This window comes from Dermacentor albipictus, chromosome 6 (assembly GCF_038994185.2).
Source record: "Dermacentor albipictus isolate Rhodes 1998 colony chromosome 6, USDA_Dalb.pri_finalv2, whole genome shotgun sequence".
Taxonomy (NCBI): domain Eukaryota; kingdom Metazoa; phylum Arthropoda; class Arachnida; order Ixodida; family Ixodidae; genus Dermacentor; species Dermacentor albipictus.
The window spans coordinates 46,133,350-46,159,181 of NC_091826.1; the positions used below are offsets into that span (position 1 = coordinate 46,133,350).

General features: G+C 51.9%; 2 protein-coding genes across 2 annotated transcripts in view; both read left to right on the top strand.

The window, feature by feature from the left end:
• The window catches only part of LOC139061021 (uncharacterized), a 230,374-nt gene that overhangs the window by 66,417 nt on the left and 138,125 nt on the right, over positions 1 to 25,832 (top strand). The window lies entirely within an intron of this gene.
• On the top strand, positions 1,354 to 11,510 carry LOC139061413 (uncharacterized). Its single transcript, XM_070541408.1, has 5 exons — positions 1,354 to 1,644; positions 3,064 to 3,195; positions 4,109 to 4,494; positions 5,203 to 5,490; positions 9,543 to 11,510. Exons 1-5 carry the CDS (start codon positions 1,354 to 1,356, stop codon positions 10,573 to 10,575), a joined length of 2,130 nt encoding a protein of 709 aa, XP_070397509.1. The 3' UTR covers positions 10,576 to 11,510.

Here is a 25,832-nt window from a genome sequence, read left to right on the forward strand (position 1 = left end):
TTTCTACAAGAATTTCTTAAAAAAGTATACATCCGCCTTTATACACAGAAGCCAAAATTACTACATGCAACCGTCATCGCTTCTTCCGACCCTTTAGACTATTATAAACAGGGCACATAAATTTACAACGCTTTCTTGTTTAGATTTAATCACAAATTTATAAGTTTGCCGTAGAAAGCACGACAAATTATATGCAGAGGTCTTTAGGGGAAGAATCGCGATTATTTTATTTGAAAATGTAAGAAAGACACACTGCCCGCATCAGATCCAGAATAAAACAAGCCACTTCTCTCTCAGCCAACTCCACTGTGAGAACACAAGTGCGGAAGTTTATTGGGTCTGGTATAGCTCGTAGCCTTCGAGATTCCGCGAACTACTTCCAGCACGCTTTGTAGGAGGCCATACGTAGTGCATAGTTTCTTGAGAAAGTTACTGGAGAAAACTCTGGCGCTAGTGTGTACGGCGACATGTTCCCGGGCTGACTGAATCACCAGTAAGTATGGTGGTTCAGTCAGCATGGGAATGATGGGCAGTAACACGATTTGCGTAGGCTTCGTTCTTCTGGCTTTAAACGGCTTTGCAATCTTTGTTATAGCGAAAAAGAAAAGAAATGTCGCCATATACGGAAGAATTCACATAGATTATGCATGTACGTAGAAAAGTGTTCCCTGCGGGTATAGCGAAATATGATTTCTTGGAACTTAGGAAAGTTAAAGCGGGATTAGAAACGTCACAAGAACATGCAACTCACACAAACACGAGCATTAGATTATGCCCAGTATTGTCGTTGTAGTTAAACAATCGCTATGTCAGAGTTCTCTCATGATAATTGTTGCAGAAAACTTTATGGCCGCAGCCTAACGTTTGCCACGCGGCGTGCCAAGTCGTGCATTCGTGAGCACAAACGTAGCCAGAAATTGTTTTGGGGGAGAGGGTTTTGCTCTCAAATGGGGAGGATGAGGGGAAAAAGGAAAGAACGGACACGCCACATACAAACACAAACATTTCCGGGGGAAGGGTCATTCCCAGTGTGCCACTTCTCTCTTGAGTCGCATACTACAGGCTTATCGAGAAACTGAATCAATTCGTAATTCAGGTCCACAAGATGAAATTGGCGGGCTTTTCTGGAAAGATCTGAACGCCAAATTTCGACTGCGATCCCCGAATTCAAGCAACACTAAAATGCGCTAATGAAAATCGGCTTTAGAGCGAGATACCCCGTTCGTAAACTTTTGCTCAGGGGAGTACACGTGCTGATACGCCGTCGTCCGATCGCCCTGTTGCAGAAAATCGAAAAAGAGGCATGCCGGTGAGACGCCTACACTGACACCGTCGCGTGTCTCCGAGGCGAGCATGCTCTTGCCATCCAACGCATCCACGCCCCTTAAGGCGGCCGTGTCGTCGACGACCATCTCGATCGACCCGGGAGCCGACCTGGCCGCCACCCGCAGCGCCACTTCGACGCCGGTGCCCGAGGTGGTTCCCGAGAACGCCACGACGACCACAACCCGCGGTGCGGCCGGGCCGTGCGGAAAAAGCAGCAGCGTCATTAGGGACGAGAAACTCGGGTCCATCGCGCAGGCTGTCGAGGCCTCGGAGAGCACCGGCATCACGCAGGCTGCCACGGATCCGGACATGGCGGCAGTGAGCACGTTTTCTCGATGTTTGGACGTGTCGTCGTGGCCCAGTTTAAGGACACGGGGCCAGTGTAGCAGTCGGTCGGATCAATCAATCAATCAATCAATCAATCAATCAATCAATCAATCAATCAATCAATCAATCAATCAATCAATCAATCAATCAATCAATCAATCAATCAATCAATCGATCGATCGATCGATCGATCCATCGATCGATCCATCGATCAGTCGATCAATCAATCAGTCGATCAATCAATCAATCAAAGTCTACGCAGTCGTGTAGTAATTAGGCACACGGGCTTCTGTTTGGCGGAAGTCTGTCAAGGCGATCGATTAATCGACTCTGCCCTGTTCAACTTAAAGTACGCAAGGCCACTGATGACCTGTGTCATATATATCGATAAGTCACTGAAACAACATATCTATCCTAAGTAACGTTGGCATGATACTTGATGACTTAGATTGCAATAGATTCAGACGCGGAAAAGACTCACTGGTTAGGAAGCTGTTGTGTTGTGTGCCAACCTTGTGTGCCACCTGAATCCTATGTGGCTGAAGTCGGGCACTACATTACAAGGAAAAAGTTGAACCGAGAGAGCGCAAAAGGTTGACTGAATAAACCATTAAACACAAGCAAATTGTGCACGCAAATAAACACGAACTAACACTGACACTTGAGGCGGTACTGACGCGTTTCCTTAGCGCAAAGTTTCCTCAGTATTTTGAGCACACATTTTGAGCACCACTACCAAGCCGTCATAGAATGAACATTCAGAATTAACCCAGTGAAAAACACCGGGGCTGCACCTTTCAGCTTCGCTGGTTAAACATTTGTACGGGGTGCTTGGGCGGTGATTTTTTTTCTTGCTTGTAGAAAATAATAGAGAAAGTGGTGTTGGCTCTAGCTGTCGGAAGTGGGCGTCGAGCTTTGTTTCGGCCGCGTCGTACTCTGATGTTGTTTTTTAACGTACTAACTGGAAGAGAGTGCACGATGTCGAGCACTTCTTCCCCGACCTAATTAACTTTCTGCGAGTGTCCGCGCTAATGTCGGACGCGACGAGGAAGTTTTGGAGCCGTTCTACCCGTTTTGCCTATTCCTGATCGATGTTCGTGGCGTCGGTTGCTCGGGGCTCGAAACTAGGGATTGGCGGTTGTATTGCGCCATGTTGTGCTAGCCTGCCTGTTGAAATTTCCTGCTGGCATTGTCATCTATGATGTCGATATATTGTTGTCAATTTTCCTGTTGTTTTAATTTAACACTACTGACACCAATGTAAGGGCGACATGATGCTTGATGACTTAGAAGCGGGGGCGGCTTGCTCGTTAGGAATATTAAAGCTTCGGTTGCCATCCGAAGATGTGTCTGGCTATGCTTGGATACTACATCCAGTTCTTCTTTTCTACTTTTTGTGCACGTACACAGGCCATTGGTATGCGAGATGTGGACGAGTCCGAGAATGTATTGGCCCAAAGCCGACCAGTGTCCGGCTACGCCCCGATCGAGAAGGATGACAGGCTGGTGATGCCTCCGTCTTTGGAGCTGCCGTCACCGGCGGTAAGCCACGAAAAGATTGCTGTATAGTTCGATAATAAATTTGTGTCACGGCAAACATGTTATATGGTTATATAGTGTATATTTAGCAGCGCTGTCATTTCACACTGATGAAGACTGGCTCTAGGGTGACCACAAATAGAACGCCCCATGAAATGCTTTTTCGTTGATATCCTGGCGTCCACAACACCGGCTCAGCTCGGGACAGGACATCGACGTAAATATAGGTCGCCTGCACGACTTGCTCACAACGCATAGGACTACAGTCAGTCAACACTTGGCCGAAAAGGGAAGCTTGAGCATGAAGCGGAGGTTTTCGACAAGGGGGCTTGGCTACCGTCAAGGAGGCCCTCGCTTGGCCTCTGAGCAGATCTAGAAGTAGACCCTGGGCCCTTCCGGTCGTTCGTGCATACTCATCGCGTACTACCCTCGGTCACTATCATCAACTGGGTAGCCGTACTCTGCCTTGCCGACTCCGGGCACTGAAGCAACAATTACGGGTTGCGACAGGAAACCAGGATAGACAATCCGGAGAAAGGCTCATTCATTGTCAGCCTGTAACCTCTCTCAGCGCGATGACGATTTAAAGGAAGCTTGTCGGAAGTATTAACAGCGCGAAGTGGGAGAGCCCTCTTCCCTTCTCCGAACGCGCACAATAGGCTCGTTTACTGAACGGCTGATAACGAGCCCTTGCCTTCGCGGCACCGCACGGGGTTGTAGAAACTGAGCGCATAGGGACGAGCGCGTGTGTTCGTGGAACGATTGGCCGATGCCGCAACCATTTGATCACTCTATTACACCACGTGGTCCGCAATTTCTCTAGATATCGCGACAAGCATGGAAGTGGCGCAATTTCAACCCGCGCCTCCTGAGGTCCCTTTGATTTTCTTTTCTGAACTGGCATGTGCATGCGCAGCTCTCTTACGATGGCCAGGAGCCCACGCTGTCGCCGTCGCCCAAGCGCAAAACGCGCGGACTGAGTACGGTCACGTTCGGCGACGCGCAGTCGTACCGCCTCACGTCGGCCGAGCCGTCGACGAGCGAGATTCTGGGCCAGGGATCGCACCAGCTGCGCATCTTGGCCTGCGCCCAGCTGTCGCTCGGGGCGCTCGCCTTCCACTACCAGTCGATGCGGCTGCTGGCGCCCGTCGACGCGGTGGACCACTGGTGCAGGCAGCCGCCCGAGTTCGCCAACCAGAGCGCGCAGGCGTGGAAGCACGCCGCCATTCCCGTTGGTCCCGACGGCCACTACAGCAGATGCACCGTCTACAGGTTTCCCTACTCGCACGGCACGGGTGCGTAGTAAGCACACAGGCGTGTTTAGGGTTGACGAGTTTGCTGACAGTTCGTTATCAGAAAATGGGTGACAGTTTACTTTCCTGGAAATTCGCAAGGTCGGGAAAGTACACACGTTCTGTCTTTTTTTTTAGTACTGCGTTGACAGCATTGGGTGACCGATCAGGTATGCAGCGATCAGGGACCCCTGAAACGAAACGTGTGTACTACATGGGCGAGCGATCTATCCAAATTTCGGTTGCTCGCGCTTCTTACGGATGGTTCGCGCGGTGCGCGATTGCGACGTCGGGCGGGTGCGGAGGTGAGGTTGATCGCATAAAGTCCCGCATCCCAATCGCAGTGGTTAGATAGCTTTAGTTTAGGGTACCCAAGCGGCTTGCGTACGCAAGAACCAGGGGCGATGGTTCTGCACATGCGCAGACGCAAACGTAGGGTCTGCGCATGCGGGGTACCGTCGGCCCTAGTTCTTGTGTACGCATGCCGCTTGCGTGCCCTAAACTAAAACGCTCTGTTGCTTCGCCCGTTGGCCGATACTGCGATATAACTTAACGCAAATTCGCTCTCTCTCTGGACGACGCAGCAGCAGCGGCCACATCGGGCTCCGCGTCCTCCTCGGCGTTGTGGCCCGGGGTCGTCGCCCTGCCTCGGGGCGAGCTCCCGTGCAGGGACTGGGACTACGACCTGCCTCCGGACACTCTCACGGCCCTGAACGAGTGGGACCTTGTGTGCTCCAACGCGTGGCTGGTGCCCGCGGCGCGCCTCTACACCTACCTCGGGGGCGTCGTATGCGCGCCCTTCGTCGGCAAGATGGCGGACAGAACTGGTCGCAGGCCGGTCCTGCTCGCGCTGCGCCGTGCTCGCGGTGGCCGCCGCGGCGTTGACCGTGCGCGCGGACTCGTTCCTGCAGCTCGTCCTGCTGCGCATGGTGGTGGCGGGCTCGCTGAATGGCTTCTCGCTCGTTTCCATCGTTCTTCTGTTCGAGGTCACCTACGAGGCCAGCAGGTCGGTGATATCAAATTTTTTTTTCATGACGAATAGTCACGATGTTCCAAACGTGGCGGCCATGACGTCAGCGGTCCCTTCTGTGACTGCCGGCAGTACAGCGAAAGCACGATGGCCTCCCAGTGGGTTGCAATGTTAACACCACTTATCTATAGGCCTTCTTTTTTGATGGGCGCTGTAGCGCCGTCTAATTGCGTAAAGCTCCCTTTATTAATCGGCGTCTGCCTGTTTTAGCCGCGATGGGAGAGTGATTTATGTTGCATCCCATGTTATACTCTCGGCGGCACTCGACGCGGTGGCTGTTTTCGGACTCGCGTGGTCTGCATGATACAACGTGGCGTCTTCTACGTTAGAAACGGCTCCGTGAGACGTACTCAAGTCATCTCACTCGGTGTGGCCGGAGTTTCCGCTGCCGGTAAGAGCGGACGGAGCAGATCGATGAAGGGCGTTGACTCTTTGCACTGGTGCAGCCACAACACTTTCGACCGCACCACGCCATAGTAGCTTGTTGTCGATGGTGACGCCCAGGAATTGAACATGAGTTGCACGAAGAATTGAATGCCCTCTGATATTCAGCGTCAGACGTGTTGACTTGCGTCTCACTCCCGGGAAAAGCATGAAGGCAGGGTTTTCCGCTGATAAAGATAGGCCAAGCGTCGATAAGTGGCGATCTATAGTGGAGATTGCGGCCTGGGCTATCCGGGCCAAACGTTTGTGTCGGTACCCCGAGATCCAAATGGAGATGTCATCTGCGTCGATGGACATTTGAACTGCCGTCCGACCTACTTTCAGGGCATCTGGAAGGCTGGCCATGACAACGTTAAAAAGCAAGTGAGATTGGACACTTCCTTGTGGGACGCCGAGGGGAAATTCGTCGCTTGTCACTCATGATACTTCCGAGCTTAACTTGGACACATCGATCACTGAGAAATTCATTAACGAATCGAAGAGCATTTCCCGAGACGCCCATGGCTCGGAGTCCGTTGATCATGCCTGTATGAAGCACACAGTCGTATGCCTTGGCAACGTCCATAAAGATGGCGAGTGTGGAAAGGTCGTCTACGCGATGGTGCTCGATATGGCTTAGTATATCGAAGACACTGTCCTGGGCACTCAACCGTGGACGAAATCCGGTCATACATGATGGCAGTCTATTTCCTTACGAGGTACTTTGTTAACCTCGTACATATTAGTCTTTCCGTCAACTTTGATGCGCATGATGTTAGCGATGCTGGCCGATATGAGGTGATGTTTGCAGGATCCTTTTCGGACTTGAGCACTGGCACCACCCATGCTGTCTTCCACGCTTCTGGGATCTCTCCTGTGCTCCAGACGTGATTAAATATGTCCAGAAGGGCTCGTTTTCATTCGCATGGCAGATTTGTCAGCATCTGATTGCTGATCAAATCGGAACCCACAGCACAGCGTCTTCTTAATTTGCTAAGCGCCAAATCCAACTCACGAAAGGTGAACGGCGTATCCATGGTATGAAGTGCTTCAGACAACAGAGGGTTCGATACTCGTGCTGATCTGCCAGATGTGTATACGTCTGCAAAATCTTCAGCAAAGGTTTGGAAATCTTTTCCTTGCTTCAAAGCAAGTGCTTCGAATGGCCTGTGTAGGCGAATCTTTCCGGATAGGCTCTTCATTACTCCCCATATCCTTGTCATGGGAGTAAACGCCGACAAACTCTCACAGAAAGCAGCCCATCTAATACGTCTTAACCTTTTTGTGTGACGACGGATGACAGCGTTTATCCTGTTGTATTCAGTTTTCGCAGATGGATCTCCCGTTTTTCTCATTAGTTTTCGCTCCGCTCTCCTACGCGCTGCGCAGAGGTTGTTTAGTTTCAAATCAGGAGTAGGGAAATGATCTGGCAGTTTCAACATTGAGGTAGCCACTCTTTTGCTCCACAGCACATCTGCGAACAGCTCACCAGGGGAGTCATCCAACGCTTCTCTGTATGAGTCCCAGCGTGTCACAGCACAGAATTGTCGCCCAGCAGTGTGAAATCCGGTGATGTTGGTGAAGATCGGAAAGTGGTCACTGCCCATCCTGTCTGGGGCCGTTGTTGATGATACGACAAGGTCTGTAGAATGGATCACGAGGTCTATGGCTCTCCATGAATTTGGTAGTCTGAAGAAAGTCGGTTTGCCATCGTTCTCGATACATAAGTCAGCAGCATACGCGGCTGCGACAAGTTCCTTGCTTCGGGAATCTGCAGTCTTATCTCCCCAAAAGCGAATGATGTGCGTTAAAGGCGCCACAGATTATTCTAGGTGAGGGGCAACGAATGCAAAGGTCCTTTATAAACGCCTCCATGGAGACCTTCCTGCGCGGACTTATATACGCCGACACCACACTGAGTTTTAGTTTTCCTAGGCACACTTGCACAGCGGCGACTTCCAAGAAGGTAGAACAAAGGTCTGGCACTGGTAAGGTGACCTGAGGTATTTCTCGCCTTATTTATATCACCGCAGTTCCATTTGCAAATGACGGTATACTCGGATTTGCATGTCTGATGTACCCTGGGATCTTCCTTCCATTTGAGAGAACGGCCTCCGAAAGGGCTAGAATTGGTATAGGTATGTCTCGAAGGAAAAGGCTGCGTTGAGAAAGACGCTGTAGAATACCGGCGCAGTTCCATTGCATTATTAAGGGCATTTTTGGATGACCGAATGGACCAAGTGGGCGAGAAATTGCCATTATGCTACTGAGGGTATGTGGAAGTAGATTACTGACTCAAGGGCCAGCACCGCTTCCAGCATATCCTTCGTCGAACTAGGAGGCATGTTCGCGACGTGGGAGCGTAGTGCTGTGAACAAAGCGCGTATCACATGATGGCAGTGTTCCTGCTGACTGTTTCCAAGTGGTACTTTTGCTTTGTGGCATCGTATCTTAGGATGGGCATACATGGAAGCCTGCGTAATGCTGTTGGTGAGTCGTACACACTTGAACATGCTTTTGAGAGGTGTACACTTACACGATATTTCTAACTACACATTCTTTTTTTTCTTAATATGAATGTTCTTGGCATGTGAACCATAGAAAAAATACTGGGAAATCCCATATAGCGCTCTGACTAATGTAATTATAATACTTTTTCTACAGCTATTCTCGGTTTGATTTTCCAGGACGTTTCCGCGTTGTGACGTCAGGAGGGAGTACGTGGTCACATGAGAGCAGGACATTGCGATTCTTCAAACTCGCCCAGGCTCACTTGGTGAACACCCACGCTGCTGCTTGTTATGAGGCCGATGCAGGAACATATCAGGCGGCCGAGCGAGCCGGAGCTCGTGTCAGAATCTCGCAATGTCTCGCTTGAGCGTTCTCCGTGTCGTGACGTCACCACATGACAGAGGCGATACCGAAAGTGGTGAAGATTAGAGAGCAGATGAGTATACCTGATATTTCAGTTGACAATAAAAGAAAAAGAAAATGGAGGTGGGTAGGTCACTTAATAGGGAGGACGGTCTGCCGGTTGTCTATTAGAGTTATAGAAGGGCGTGCTAAGGGAAGGTAAGCGCAGTCGAGGGCGCCCATGAATTAGTTGATGTGATGAAAAGTGGAAATCTGCAGGTATAACTTAGAATTAGCTAGCGCAAGATAGCGGTAATTGGAGATTGCTGGGAGTACCCTACATCCCGCGGTGGACATAGAAAGCCTGCTGATGTTGATGATGATTATGTAAAAGCGCAACCTTCAAGCCCCAGTCCACTAAGAGTCCCAGACCGATCCAATTGGCGAGGGATGGCTTTAGCCTCCCCCCCCGCCTTCTAGAATTAGCACTTTACCTCTCCATGACCCCCCTCCCAGACCTGTACAAATAGCTCTTCTGGAACGATGTTGAGCCCACTTGAACAGTTGTCTGTTGAGAAGAGAGCTCCTCTTCAAGCTACGCTTGATTCGCTCCTGCCAGAAGTCGCGCTGCCGTTTCGACACTTAATGGCTCGAGCATGTCGCGACAAGCAGCGAAAACGCCTATCGATGTGGCCTCACGTCTACACTCGAACGAGTGAAGAACTCGATAAAGCTGCCGCGGTGTAACGCAGGACTGACTACCTCTGCGGGGCGATGGCGGTGAGTATTATCTGCGGCTGGGCTCCTTGCCTTCTCAGCGCCGCCGAGCATGTGTTCGACCGGCAAACGCTGGCGTTCGCCTTCCTCGTGCCGGTCTCCCTGCTACTGACCAGCTTCCAGGCCGTCCACGAGTCCTCGCGGTGGCTGCTCGTCACCGGCGGCGTCACCGACTTCAACGACAGGCAATACGCCACGTCCCCTCATGGAGGAGGGCGTCGCTCCGACGTCGAACTGGACCGTGGCGCTTTACGGCGGCTGCGTGATGCCAAGGCCGCCGCGACGGCCGAAGGACGTCGCACCACGGAGGCGTCTCTGCAATCTGGCAGCGCTGCAAGCCCGATCGTCCTTCCCGGATTTGTGGCGAGGACCGCGTCGCTGTCGGTGCTCTTCTTAAGCCAGATCGTCATCATGAACGAGACGTCGCAATGCGGCGAACCGGAACGGGATCTGTCCTCGCCAGCTCCGTCCTCCTGGTGGGCGGCGGTCCTGGTGATCCCGCGCGCCGTCAGCGTCCTGCTGGCGGCTCGATTTCTGCGACGCTGCGAGCGCAAGAGGGCGCTGACGCTGGGTCTCCCGCTGAGCTGCGCCGCCATCGCGCTACTAGCCCTCGTCGAGCTGGTCCTCACGAGCCGCGACTCGTACGTCCTCGTCGTCGTCGGCGAGCTGGTGTTGGCCTCCGCGTTCGTCAACCTCGCTGTCGCCTGCGTCTACTGCCTCGAGCTGTACGCGACGGCCGATCGCGCCGCGGGCTTCGCCACCGTCTGCTCGTCGGGCGTTCTGGGCGGCGTTGCGCTGGTCAGCCTCTTCGAGAGCCAGGACCCGGCGGTGCCGAAGGTGCTCGGCCTGTCGCTGGCCATCGTGCCCTTGCTGCTGGTCGAGCAGCTGCCTGAGACCAAAGACGCCCGAGTGCACGACGCGTTGTTCGACGCCATCTCGCAGCTCAAGCGCTACAGCATGTCGAGCTCGTCGAAGAGCTTCCCGGACCCGCGTCCATCGACCGACTAATGGCTACTTGCCCGAGGGGAAATTATTCGCGACCTGTAACTGAAATCCCCGCAGTTTGAAATGTGTCGCACTGTTGTTTCAATTTCGCGATCTGATTGTTGAAATTTTAAACGTATACGTAAAGAATTCCCCTCTCTTTTACGTGTCGCCGCGGCATTCAGTATGTTTCTTTCCCTTTTGCGTATTGTTTACCCCAGCTCTGTATCTCTGTCCAGCGTTCAACCACGAGTGGGAGGCAGACTTCATCCATATCGACACGTAATAGCGTTACACACGCAGCAAAGGCTGCTTCCTGTGACTTGTCTGTGCACCGCAGAGCGTGCGACCTAAAACCGTTCAGTAGTGGAGTTCTCGACACTTCCCTAGAACAGCAGAGACATTTCGCCAGGGCACCACTAACTTCTAAACCGTAGGCCTGGTTTATGATGTTTTTAGCATTAGTTGTATCCTCTGTGCTTTGGTACCTCGGTCAAGAACGCCTTTCATGATGAGTACAGCCGGTTTCGCTGCATGCATCAAGCCTTGCGCAAACGGTGTGTTTGCCAGCAGGTTTCGTGTCATACGCGCTGCTTATTGTTGGATTTAGTATTTCTAACTATATGTGTGCGCCTATTATGCCAGCGTCAGGGGCATATTAGACCCTTTGTGTTGAAGCTTAGGTGAGGACGTACAAGCGCACGCTTTTCATGCCGTCCACAATGTCGCTCACTGATTCACTTGAAAGGCAATGAATAATAAACTCGAATTCCTCTATTCCACGAGAAAAAAGGAGGTATTAATATGTAATCTAGAATTTCCGTTAATCATACACTGCTATTGCAGACCTATTTGTGCCATCCTTCTGGCAGGAGTAAAGAAATAACGCATACCGTTGAGTCTACGAAAACATCGTCAATAGAATAGCCACAGTTGAGAGTTTAATCCTTTCCCCAATACTCTAGTGCGTGCTTTGTCTCATCTTAATCAAACATTAAATATTGTGTAAACAGGACGCACGCGCATACGCACGCGCACACGCACGCGCACACGCGCACACACGCGCACATTTGTGTGGGTCTGTATGCCAGATCGCTTTTTCGGAATCGAGACTTTTTTGTGTTTAACGTGAACACTCAGAGTATGCCCACAGAGTGCAGCGTATGGGGTGCCGAGTCCGAGCCAAGTAGGCCTCGTCTTAGAGTCGGCCTAACCACAAAGGGAACCGTGTGATGCCCAAAGTCCTCCTCTTCGAACGTTGGCTACAACCTGAGCCGCCTCTGCAGCTCTGGCGACTGTGTGGTCACTTCAAGTGTTGATTCTTCCTACGAACTTGTTGCCTTCTATTTGGGTGCAGCTCCAATTTTGGCGCGGATAACCCATTTTCCCGCACAAGAAACGATGTTCGCTGTGATTGGCTGCCCTGTGCTCTCTTAATTTCTGAGTGTGTGCGAGTTATTGCTCGATACAAAAAGTCTTGAGAAGCTTATTAAACCTCCTTGAAACATCGCGTAATCTACGAAGCAAAGAAAAGAAAACCGCTGTGCCATCGTACCAACCACGTGACTGACGACATCACGGTGACACCTCAGCAGCGTTGCGTTGATTGGTTTTCCAAGTTTAGTAAAAGTTGTTGAACGCATGGTTAGGACAATGCGTGGGAAGAATAACATCAAGAATTTATAGCTCTCTTATTCTGTATTGTAATGAAACTACTATTCTTTAGTGTCCGTTTCAACTGGACTAATTCACATCCGTGGATTCTCCGCGGGGCGTTGCAAGCTTATCAGATCGAGGTCAAACAGCCGTCGAGTGTGAGGTGGTGGTGAAAAACTTTTATTGCTCTCAGACGAGAAGCACGCGGAGGCACGCACATGGGCCAGTCCTTAAGGGCCCGGCCCCTAAAATACTGGCTGGAATCCCTGGTACGGGACCCCAGTGGCGTCGGCCGCTGCCCGGGCGCGCTCGACCAAGGCCCTTTGGGCCTGCAGGTCATAGCAGCCGAGGAGGGTCGCCTCCCAGTCCTCCCGAGTGGGGTTGGGGTGAGAGGAATAGCTGGGTTAGATGGGCAGGCCCACACCATGTGGTAGATGTCCGAAGACGCACAGTGCGGACAACTGCCCGTGAAAGAACGATCAAAATGTTTGAGTGCTGCCGGGCACTGCAGATTGTTCGTATAGAGACGGAGTAGAAGCCGCTCCTCCGTCTTAGATAGACCTTTACTCGGGCGAGGGTAAAGGTTATGGCCAGATTGATAATGCAGGACAATGTCTTTAAAAGAATACGCGGGATTGAATTCAAGATCCTGATCTAGGGGGTCGAGAAAGGAAGCCCGGAGAGAGAGCGCGCGGGCGGCGGCATCGGCTGCCTCATTACCCTCGAGACCCATATGAGCAGGAGCCCATACTATGTTCCGGTGAGCGGGGTCCCCGGTGTAGGTGCAACTTTGAAGTAGTCGGTAGGCTAAGTATGGAGCCCAGCCTTGCTCGACGTTCCGACAGGCCCCTCGCGAGTCGGAGATAATTGTTTTGGAATCAGAGTGGGTAGCAGCCAGTGAAATGGCGACCTCCTCCGCATGAGTTATGTCGCGGGCGCGAAATGTAAGCCCGTTAACTGTTTTGGACTGGTGGACGACTGCGGCCGTGTACCATCCCCCATGGTGGGGGCCGGAGGCGTCCACGTAATAAGTGCCGGGTTTCGACTCATAATGGCGGCCCAGGGCTTCCGCCCGCGCCAGGCGCCGGCCATTGTCACGTTGTTAGGAAGAGGGTGTACGTGGAGGGCGCATCTCCACTCGAAAGGGAGTCGTACTCGCTCTTCCATAAGGGTGGTGTGTTGGATGTGTAGTCGGGCAAGGAGGCAGCGACCCGACAGTGTTTTAGAGAGGCGTGTGTATTGGTTAGTTAAGTGAGCCTCTCGGAGCTCCCGGAACGTGTTCACCATGCCTAAACCCAGGAGTCGCTGGTTGGAGGTGTTCACGGGGAGATCGAGGGCTCTCTAATTAATTTTGCGGAGGATGACTTCGAGTGCATCCTCGTCTTGTTTCCGAAGGTGGAGGTAAGGAGTCGAATATAAGAATTGACTGGTCACGAATGCATGCGCCAGCCGCAAGGCGTCTTTGCACCGCAACCCCCCGCGTTTGTTGGAAACCCGGCGGACCATGCGGCCCACCTGGTCCCCCACCTTACGGAGCTGGGCCAGGGTAGTGTTCGACCGTCTATGTTGATCAATGAAAAGCCCCAGTACCCGGACTTCTGTGTGTTCAGGAATTGGTCCGGTCTCCAGAAAGAGCTCAATTTTGGCTGTACACTTTGGTGAGGGGCGTATGTGTACAAATTCAGACTTTTGAGGGCAGCATTGCAGGCCACAGTGGCGAGCATAACGGCCCACTATGGTCACCGCTTGTTGCAGGTTGGCCTCAATGTCTCCGAGTGAGCCCTGCGTGGCCCACAGGGTGATGTCGTCGGCATACAGCGCATGCTGCACACCAGCGACAGCACCCAATTGGCCCGGCAGGTGCATCATAGCCAGATTGAATAGGAGAGGAGACAGCACTGCACCCTGTGGTGTTCCTCTGGTTCCAAGTCGGAAGGGACCGTGTTGAGTGTCCTGGATTTTAATGTAGGAGTCACTATCTGTCAAAAATTGCCGAATGTATCTGAACGCGTTGCGTCCGCAGCCGGTTTGTGAAAGATGGGTGAGTATTACCTCGTGAGTAACGTTGTCGAAGGCCCCCTTCAAGTCTAAGGCCAGTACGACTTTATCATTGTGGGGGCATTCGACCGGGTCAAGGATGTCCCGATTGAGTTGTAGCAGAACATCCTGTGCGGGCGAAATCCAAAGATGGTGTCTGCGAAGATGTGTTGATTTTCCATGAACTCGGACAACCTATCACGCACCATCGTCTCCATTAGTTTGCCCACACACGAGGTGAGAGAGATGGGGCGAAGGTTGTCCGTGTTGATGGCCTTGCCAGGTTAGGGAATGAAAGTGACCAGAGCGGTTTTCCAATCGTTGGGGAGTGGCGCGTCCCCGAGCCAGATTGAATTGATGTAATCCAATAAGGACTGGTAGGCCGCGTCGGGTAAGTTAGCGAGTAATTTGACTGTAATTTTGTCCCGACCCGGGGCTGTGCCACGTTTCATTTTCGCCAGGGCTGCCCGCAAATCGTGGAGCTGGAACGGCTGATCCAGCTCAGCGTTCTCCGAACCTGCATAAGAGTACGCCGATCTGCAGGGGTCTTGGGTAGTGCACAAGTATTGGTCCCGTAACTTGTGCGCTAGCTGAGTTGTGTTGCCGTGAAAACTGTGTATGACACGTTGTGGATGTTTATGAGTTTCTGTGCGTGTCTGCGTTGGGTCGATAAGGGCGCGGAAAAGCCGCCAGGTATTCCTGCTGGACATCTGCCGCGCCGCCGTGTTGCAACGATCCACCCAGTTGGCGTCTGCGAGCTGGGCCGCATACTCGGCCGCCCGCTGGGTGAGCTCGGCAATTCGAGCCTTAAGTTTGCGGTTATGCTTTTGTCGGCGCCACCGGCGGACGAGGCAATGCCGCGCTTCCCAGAGGTGGAGGAGGTGGTTATCCACGTCCGATACCGCCTCGGAAAGCTGAATTTTGGTTTCAGTGGAGCGAAGGCTAGAAACCAATTGTTGGGACCATGACTGGTAGCCTTGTTCGAGTATAGATGTCGCTGTGTTGTAATTTTGCCTAAACTTGGACCAATCTGGGAGTCGGGCCTGTGTTGTGGGTTTTGCTAATGGCTTGGTCCGAATTGTAGTGTTTAGGATGCAGTGGTCGCTACCGAGGGTTTCCTCTGTGTTGACCCAGTCTGCATACTGAATGTTGCGGGTAAAGGTCAAATCCGGACATGTATCCCGTGTCACGGAATTGCCTATATGGGTTGGGTGGACGGGGTCCGTGTGAAGAGTGAGGCCCAACGTTGACGCAAGCTCCGCCAAATTGCGTCCCCGTTTCTCTTCACGCTGGTACCCCCAGACTCGACTGGGGGCGTTGAAATCGCCAACAATCAAGAGGGGGTCCCGACCCGCAACTCTTAGCGCACGGCTAAAGAGGTCGGAGAAGGATACATTCGGCAATTTGGGTGTGCAGCAGACATTTATAATGTGCAATGGTGAGTCCTGTTTGCGGAGGGGGAGGAGAGTCACCATTACATGGGAAAACTCAAGGTGGAGGTCTAAGTCGACCATATTTGCAGTATAATTTTTATGAACGCATAGACAAGACGAGGGGTCCTGCTGAAACGTCGTATAGTTTAAGGTGGCGCCCCTTCCTGGCTCTTGAAGGGCCACCACGGCGGGCATATGCTCAAAAGTTGAAAGGAAAAGCCGAAGGTTGGCCCGCTTAGTACGAGACCGTAGTCCTCGGCAGTTCCATTGAGTTACAGTGACATGATATGCCAATTTAGATAAGGGGAACGCCTACACCGAGGTTGTCCCACCATGTTCGGATTTAGGGGTTATAGGAGGGAAGGTAGGTGTCCCGGAGCCAGCAACCAGGGGCTGAAATTCAGCTCCTGATAGGGGGCAGCTGTCCTCATCGTCTTCCAGATCAATTGCTCGACGCGACGATTTGGAGGGCCGGCCGGATACATCTTTAAGAGGACCGGCCCTGCGAGACGTGCGGGGGCGATTCGCGACATGTTGGGGGTAGGAAGGGCCTCCATGACCTTGGCAATGATGCGTTCCATTGCCGTCCCGATAAGGGTCTCGAATTTCGTGTTAAGACGGGCTTCAAGATTGGCCACAAAGGCATCCGACGTCACCGGCGCCGCCGTGTCGCTCTCCATGGCTTCTGCTAGGGGTGCAGATTGGGGGGGAGCAGCGGTTTTAGCTTCTAAGGCTTCAATTTTGGCAAGTAGCATCTCGTTTTGGACCCGGAGAGATGCTACCAAGTTGTGAAGCTCGGCGTCGGTCGCCGAGCTAGGGGAAGGAGAACGTGGTTGGGAGGAGGAGGCAACCCTGCCCGAGCCGCTCACCTGTTTTCCCTTTTTGACTGCAGTTGCCCAGGCACCGGTCTCGGCTTGGTAGTGGGCTTGCTTCCCCGATCCGCCGTGTGGTGGCGGTGGTGGCGATTGGTCGCCCTTCGCGTCACGCCCGCTTGCGGACGCTTGCTTCTTGGAGTTGGTGACGTCACCGCGGGGAGCTGAGTCACCGCCGGTGGCGCGATGCTGCTGACCTGGCTTCTTCCTCGTCGCGCCAGGTTTTCCGCCCATTTGAGCGGCCATCTTGGTGTCCAGGCGGTACTTGGCAGTACAGTCTCTGGAGTTTGTGGCATGGCCACCACCACAAACAGCACATTTCGGATTGCACTCATGAGGGGCCCGCAACCCTTCCACGAAAGGAGCCTGCAGTCCACACAGGCCGCACTTGTCTTGCATTGGATTTGGACAGGATTCTGCTCTATGGCCCACGGTGCCACACACACCACAGGCAGGGATAGTGCGTAGGTAGGGCTGCACTTGGACAATCTCCGAGTTGTAGTTCACTGTCCGGGGCCTCACTTTTCCGGCAAAAGTCAGGCGAGCCTTACTAGAGGTTACAAATTTACGAATTTCTAAGATGGTGCCATGCCTCTACTGAATACCGTCTTTTAGAGTTTCCCCTGTTTCTTGATTTGCCACAGTGATGACGCCGCAGCAAATTTCTTCGCCATTTTGCTTGAGATGGCCCCGCAGTGGCACGTCTCCCTGAGCCGCTTTGATCACGAAATCACCAAGCAGGCGGTCCGCCACGTAGGCGTTCTTGGTGCTCGCAATCAGTAGATTTTGCTCGCGGGAGAAGACAAAGCTGAGTTCCGCTGCCATTTGCGGTCCGAGGTAGGCACGCAAGGCCAGGCCCAGCTCACCATATTGGAAGGCACTCCCGATGGCCATAGCGACTCGGGGCTTGATGATCATGACGAAATCGTCGGGTTGGAACTTGGGGAGAGGTTTGGGCCTCCATGTTGATTTAGGTTGGCGGTCCTTGGCCACACGCGAGACGGGACCATGCTGAGATGAGGTCGACTTGCCGGTTGTCGTTGTGGCGTCTGCCGTCAGTTTGGCATTCCGGCGCTGAGAGCGGCTCTCAGCGGCAAAAAACCTATTTGTTAGCGAGTGTGAGGGTTCTGTTTATTTTGCCAGCCTGTGCCAGTAACACGCGGGACGGAGGGCAAAGCGCAGTGCGTGGAACCTGTTTCCCGAACGGAAAGTGCGTTGAACCAGATCCGAACTAACGAACCTTTTTCTGTTCGACATAATGCCATCGTAAACGTCACGAACGTCACGTCATGCTTAGTACACTCCGTTGCCTTTAGCTGTTGCTTGAAAGATGGTGTCAAGGTGCTTAAGCTCTCACTGGAAAGTTTCTTCAAAGCCTAGATACAGGTACACGAAGTACTGTGTGGCTTACACGATATAGCATAGTCAAGATAGAGCGATGAGGAGTAATGAAGGTTTCAGTGCTCAATCTTTTCGTGTAGATGCATGGATGTAACTGTAGTGGGTCCGATTCCACCGCCGCCGCCGTGAGCGTCTGCACAACGAGCGGATGTTTATGTTCGCAGCGCCGGCCTGCGCGCAGAGAGAAGAGAATGAACTTTGAGCGCAACCGGCGAGCAGCCGAGCGGCGGTGAAACTGAACCTTTATTGTACGTGACTTCCACGCCGAGGAGGCCGGCGCTGAGAACATAAACGTCCGCTAGTTGTGCAGAGGCTCACGGCGGCGGCGGCGGAATCGGATCCACTACAGTAACTAACATAGTCTTGTTCTTGTTCCCTAATGAAATGAAAAAAAGGGCGTCGCAGGAGTGTTGGCGGTTTACGACGCTTACGCGGACTGCGACCATCGCGAAGCCGATGGTGACAAGGCGGCCTACTCTGCTTTTCCACAGCGTCGCGAGTGGGACGTACGGGTTCTACAAGTCATACGCCGGCCAGCCGGACCGCATGCGGGAAATCTGCAAGGCCAGCGTGCAGGACGTCTGGGAAGTGTGGGACATGTTCGCGGCCGAATACTTGAGGACTCCCGAGAAGGAAGACTGGCTGGGTGACATATTCGCAGCCGTCAGAGACACCGTGTACCGCGAGTACCGCGCGAGCCGTATCTTCGACGCCGAAGATGATTACCGTCTCGGAGACTTCTTCGCCAAGGTGTCCCTGAGCACCACCACGGAAGCGAGCCCAACCACCGACGTGGCGCTGAAGCCCACCTCCGTCTTTGCCGAAAACCTGCTGAACGGTCGCGCCTACGACTTCCACGCCCGAAGAGACAGCCAGCAGGGCACTAAATTCCTAAAGTTTCCGAAGGCATGCTACATTTGGATTCCTCCTGTTATGCTTGACATGATTCGCACAGGCCCGGCGACGGGGTCGGATATACCTAATATGGCGGCACTTGGGTGGTTCGTATCACAAGCTGTTTGGGAAGTGGTTTTCAGCGGTCATTTGTGGTTGCCGAGGACCGAGGCCGAGATCAAACGCCTGTGGTCATGCTTCAACCCCGAGGAGAACGGAATGAACGAGCGCGTATCGGTGCCCCTCGTTCTGGGCTTGTCGCCTGCGCTTAAGTCCTTCGCTCGTCCCGACTGGTACCAGGCGCGGCTAGTTGTGAGTCGGCTGAAAATGTCACATGGAGAGATTTCCTACATTTTGGCCTTCTCGTTCAGATGCCCGTCGGATACGACTCCTCAAACTTTGCGCGAACTCAAAGAGGCACTGATGTACGCGGGAGACTTTGCGTCGGTGTTCAGCTGCGCGGCCGATTCACCGATGGCAGAGAAGTCTCGGTGCTCCTTTTAGACCACGCCGGCACCCGGCCGATAGACTATAATGCCCCACTGGAGCCTGACGCTTAAGCGTACTGATAATTGATACCGCCTTTACTTTTTTCTGGCCGATTAAAGCACTATAATGATCGGTGTGCTTTTGTAAGTCTCTCTGCCGCAATATTCCTGTATTAGATTATAGGCCTCGATTGTTCATAGGTCCGATACACATCAACTGGCGCGTATGCTACCTCCTTTCTTTGAACTGCTAAAGGAGCACGGAAAGTCAGAGGACTCACGGACAGACATACATAGAGGAAACCGAGTGAAGTTCCCGGAAAATCTAATTACAATGAAAAGGTGATTCCTGAAGGTTTTCATTTAGCTACTTGTGTAGTGCGATATTTATAAATGTAATTGTCCGCTCGCCCACCCGCTTACTTGCATGAGTCAATGAGTTAATTATTAACTGGATCGGCGTCCAAAGTTTCTCTCTGCAGCCTGTCCTTGCTCTTGCTGATAACATAAGTGACTTTCTTGGGACTATAATGGGTAGCCGTAATCAATCAATTGCATTTTTGAAAAAAAAAGCGTGATTGGAAATGTAATCGGTTACCTTTTTTCTGTAACCTGTAGTAGTCTGTGCCTGCGTATATCGTTGAGACATCGGCCCCGTTTGACCGACCTACACTCCACCGCACGTTAGCCGGAGTTGGTGCACAATTATGGTTGCGCAGACGGTATACCGCTTCAAGCGCCCTTTCCCGCGTATGAACTTTTAGCTTTTCTTTTTAACCCTGATGAGGACGCACAACTTGGAGAACTTGCAAGGCGCTGTGAACATGAGGTCAGCTCCATGTTTCGGCCCTATCCTTTTTTAAGTTGTATGAGGTGGCATGAACATACAGCATCAGTACGTAGCTCCTTGGTAGCTTTTTTTGGCATACTTGAACCGTTGGGACCCTAGCTGTTTGAGCTCTTGGAGCAAGGAAAAGCTCACAGGTACGAGAACATTGGAGGAGTAATCCAAGCTGGTCAGGCGCATAACATGATGTTCAAAGCCATGGCCAGCCTTGTGCATACAGGACTGGTAATGGCATTACCTATTCTACCCAGCGTCATCTAGGCTCGCGAGCGACTGAAGAGCTTTTGGTTTTATACAATCTTACTTGGTCCTGCGGAACTGTGCCTGCACACTGGAAGACAAGCAAGATCGTGTCATTATTGGAACCAGGGAAGACACTGCGTGCTATGCTTTCCTGCAGACCTGTGGCGCTTGCCAGTTGCATAGCTAAAACCATGCAACGCATGCTCGTGATGCTCGTGGAGTTGGCTTTGGAGAAGCGAAATATATATCCAGACGCGATGACAGGTTTGCGAAAGGGTAGGTCGTGAATCGACAGCATTATTGACCCAGTAACAACTATTGAACATCAAAAACGTCGCCGTCGATGGACGGCTGCTGTCTTTGTCGATATCAATCGTGCTTTTGAGAATGTTCTACATGATGCAATTTGAAATGCCCTAGAAGAACATGACATCGGTGGCCGTATGCATCACTGGATAGCCAGGTATCAAGAGAAAACCGTATTCATGACAACTCTAGACGGTGAAACAAGGGAGCACCTCGTCTCTCGCGGGGTGCATCAAAGAGGTGTACTGAGCCCAACTTTATTTAATGTTGATCTCGCTGGACTCGTAAAAGAACTCGCAGGCACAGTCGCGGTCTTTGTGTACGCAGATGACGTGTTTATATGGACCACGAGCTTAACGCGCTTGCAAGTGCGAACGAAGCTGCAGCGCGCGGTGTCAATAACGTCGACATACCTAAACAGTCGAGGACTGTAGCTCTCATCGATAAAAAGTGTAGCCTTGGCATTTACACGGAGGTGAATGGCCTGCTACCCTCTTACGATCGATGGGAAGATTATACCTTCCGTAACCCACTACAAATTTCTCGTAGTCATCATCGACCGTGACTTATTTTGGTGGAAGCACATTTCTGCACTAAGACAAAATGCTGCACAGCTTTATTCAAATCATTCGGCATATGTCCAGATAATCGTGGGGGCCATCCAAATCATCTCTTCTGCAGCTCTACCAGGCACTTTTTGTTGGCTACCTCCGCTACATTGCGCCTGTACTTTCTCGGATTGGTACAACTGCTGTACGCACACTTGAAAGTGCTCAGGCTCGCGCACTGAGAACTTGCCTAGGATTACCACGATGTGCGTCTACTTGGGGCACCATTGCAGAGGCGCGTGCGGGCCCAGCTCGAGTTTATATGCAACATGAGCAATTACGAGTGCATCTAAGGCTAATGCCTAGACACAGTAATCATCCACTGATGAACATTACAAGCATACGGACTGTCGCCGCCTACTCAGAAGCCGTGTCGCAGCAAGATTTATTGCCGCCGGATTTCGAACCGCACGACATACCAGGAATTACACTCTGGACGATGGCAAAGCCAACGGTGAGACTCTCGATCCCCGGAATAACGAAGAAGTCAAAGACGCCTGTTGCTGGGCTCATGCATTTCGCGTTATCCTACATTCCTTACATATATGAATATACCGAACATGTTTTTGCATATAGTCCTGTGACACAGACCTCTTCCGCGGCGGCTTACACTGCACCTGGAATGGGGATCGCACAACGGTTCAAGATAGGACACAGAGCGTCTTCTACAGCAGCTGAGTTGATCGGAGTTCGAGAAGCAATTCGCTGCATAGTACAACAAAACTTGGACAAGTGGACAGTGTTCTGTAACTCAGAGCCAGCACTGCAACTCATCAGCAATTATATGAATCACAGAATCGCATATAGTCGTCTGGTTTATGATATCATGTCTTTGCTTGCTGAAGTGTCTCAATCCGGGCATACCATCGTGCTGCAGTGGATTCCTAGCCATTGTGGAATAGCTGGAAATGAACGGACTGACGCGGAAGGAAAAAAGGGGCACACTGACGGAAACATTAGAAAAAATAATTTTTCCTGGTATGACATCAACGCCTTGCTCCACAACTCCATCACAACTTCTGTGGCACGAAAATAGAACAACCCTGAAAATCAGCAAGAGCGCCTCCATAGACTCGACGCTGGTTTACGATTCCGGCATCCACTTCGGTTGCGGAGAGGCCAGGAAACACTCATCCCTTTATTACGGCTGGGTGTGGCATACACTAACCGATACCATCACAAGATGGGACGTGCATGGGACCCTGACTGTAGCGTCTGTCTCACTTCTGAGACAATAGCTCACGTACTGTGCGCGTGCCCTCAATATGCGGCAAAACGAAGATCACTTAAGCCTAGTGTTGACTTCTTGGCTCACGCCCCTTTTCAGAAGAAAAGATATTAGGGGCGTGGAGAAGAGTTGACTGTGCCGAACGTGCTATAAGGTCACTCTTTCAGCACTTTCTACGCGAGACTGGTTTAGACGTTCGCCTCTAGAACATGTGAGACGTGCAGACAGTGCGAAATGTTTTTGCACGATAACGTTTTGTGTGGACAAGACTACTCTTGCGTGTATTGTGTCTACAGTACGCATCCACGTATTGGGCAATGTGTATATAGTGGCTCATTGTGCCATAACACAATCACCTGCCACCTGCCTTTCCCTATATTCCCACTTCCCTTTCCACAGTGAGAAGTAGCAGGCTAAAGACACGATCTCCAGGCCGACCTCTCCTCCTTTCTCTTCATTGAAATCTACTCCTCCTCCTCCTTGGCAATGCTGAGTTGTGGCATGACTAGTCGGTCCCTCCTGTCACCAGGTTTTTATGGGGAAAGAGTCGTATGGCAAGCTTCTTTCTTTACAGCGGCATATATATCGGGCGGTGAAGGTACTGTGAGCATTTTTTTTTAAATTCCCAGTATGAATGTTCTGTGCTGCCACTGTATTCACCGTTAACTTCACTCCAACTGTGCCGCCCCTCGGAGAGAAATGGAAGTTGTGCACAAAGTATTGCACAACTGCGCGAATTGAAGTTCGTAGGTTTATCGCTCGTACATTTGCAGTAAACATTCGCCCACTAATTGGCAAGCACGGTTTCACGCGTGCTTGGGCGAACACGCAACAGATCTCGCTCGATGACCGAGAACACGTGATGTCGCAACACTGGTGGGATGGAGTGTGCAAATTGAAGGGAGCGAACGCTTCTGCCGACTTCCCCTTCGACGCGCTTATTACGCGGCCTTCAGCACTCTGCGCTCGTGGAGACAGGGTGCGGTCGGCGGCCAGCCATCTCGGCTCGCCAAACCTTTGCACTACCTTCAAGGTTCGGTGCGGCCGGCGCAAGGCCGGACTAGGAAGAGACGTGCGCTCACGTGCGCCCCCCCCCTCCCCCTTCGTGAAACGCTTTGGTGAGCTTCGAGCGAGTACTAACTGCTGATTAAGTGGAAGCCTGTAAACATCGTCGAGTGATCGCGATGGTCCAGAAGCAAAGTGTCTTCAGCTTTAACTAAAAAAAAAGAGTGAAATGTGTAACAAAGTATTAAACGTCTCGTAGTTGAACTTCAAGTAGCAACGTGTTTCGCGTTCACATATTTCAGTGTCGCCATTCAAGAAACGTGTGTGGCACAGCATCGCCTTGCTTCAATTGCGCTTGTACGAAAGAAGCACACGTCAACACAAACAACCAGATATCAAAGAGTGAACTACACTCACACCGCACCCTGCAATCATTTAATTATTGTGCTTTATCGTGTTATCGACACCGGAGGAGGAGGAGGAAAGAACTTTATTGTGTGCCCTGCGAGTTGGTGGGGAGGGCCAAAGGGCCCGCCTAGGTGACGGCCAAGAGTTCTTGGGTCCTGGCGGCATCCTCGGCCCGCTGGACGGCCCATAATTGATCTTCGAGGGCGGGGCTGAGCAGCGCGGCTTCCCAGCGCGTGCGAAGGCTGCTGCTAGAGACCGCGTTTTCTTTATTGCTATTTAGCCCTCGGCATTCCCATAATATATGCTCTAGAGTGGCTCTGGATTCACATGTTCTGCATTTGTCCGTAGGATATACATCCGGATATATGACGCATGGCGGCAGTTACAATCTAGGACGTACCCGAATCCTGCGCTCTCGCACATCGACACCGGAGCAAAAAAAAAAAAAACAGTGCCGAGAGCTAGTAGGGCTAAACTGGACTCGCTTAGTGGGCCTTCGTGCAGGTGCGCGAAGGTCCGCTGAGCTTCATCAAAAGGCTCTCCCTCATCAGAACAAGAATTGGCCTCCTGGTACAGTACGCGGTCACTACCTGCCTCACGACTCCTGCAATTAAGCTACGGCCTTCAATCCTCAGCGGCTGCGCAGCACCTGACCAAGGCGGCGGTCAGGTGCTGCGCAGCCATGGGAGACTTCAGTGCCAAAGTGGACAAAAAGGAGGCTGGGAAACGAGCAATTGGCAGCTACGGATTCGATTCTAGGAACACTAGAGCGGAGATGTTGGTAGAATTCGCGTAAAGGAATAGGCTCCGAATAATGAATACTTTCCCCAGGAATCGAGGTAACAGGCAGTGGACCTGGAAAAGCCTTAATGGAGGCACAAGAAACGAAATATATTTCATACTTTCTGCACATCCGAGCATAGTTCAAGATGCAGAAGGGTTAGGTAGGGTAAAGTGCCGTGACCACAGGCTAATTGGTGCAGTGCGAAGCACAAAAGAGGGACACAGAAAGTATATTCTCGAGTATTTTGAGACAGTATTCTGTATATAAGGAAAACAAAAGCTAGTGCCGCAGCAAGGGGCTTCGTACTAAAAATGTCATGCATTTTTGGAACTCTATGTGGGCCAAAGCTTCCGCGTGCCTTAGCAGAGGGCACGTGCCTAAAAGGTTACGAAGAAGAAGTTGAATCGAACGCCGTTTCGTGTTTCGCCGCGATCGAGTTCTCCGACCGAGAATAACGCCTCCTTGCGTCCAGCTGACACCATGAGCGAAGGAGGCACGTACTCCAAGGCAGAAGGAAAAGATTCCAAGGCGCCGAAACGCCATCGGAGTCGCTCCCGGGCCGGCGCGGGGACTTCGGCAACGTCCAAGAGGAGGTGAGCTGCTGCGTTACTGGGCCCTTTTCGGTAGTGTATAATCACTAAGGTGCCACAAACTTGGACGCCGCCTGGCGCCCTCCTGTGGCAATCAGGAGTAGTCGTCTGCTATATCTCGAATTTGCGAACAGTTTGGTTTCCCAGCTGCAGTAAAAACAACGTTCATAACAACGTCGCGTTCTTCGCAGTTCACGCAAGGCGCTGGATCAAGCCCATTTTATCTAAGCGCGGGCTTACTGAAATTTAAGGAAAATTAATCTCTCGCTTCTTTCAGACCAAACAACTCCCCAACAGAGCTGAGTAAATGATCTTCCGTTTTTTTCTGCCGAACCCAACACATGATTCTTTCTCACGTGAGCCTCATCCTCACCTGGTAAATGTTTACCCATATCCATACTGACCCTCACTCTCCGCTAATAACTTTTCTCCCCTCCTCACCCTCAGCTAGATGGGTTGCGTCGTTCGTCGTCATACGTAA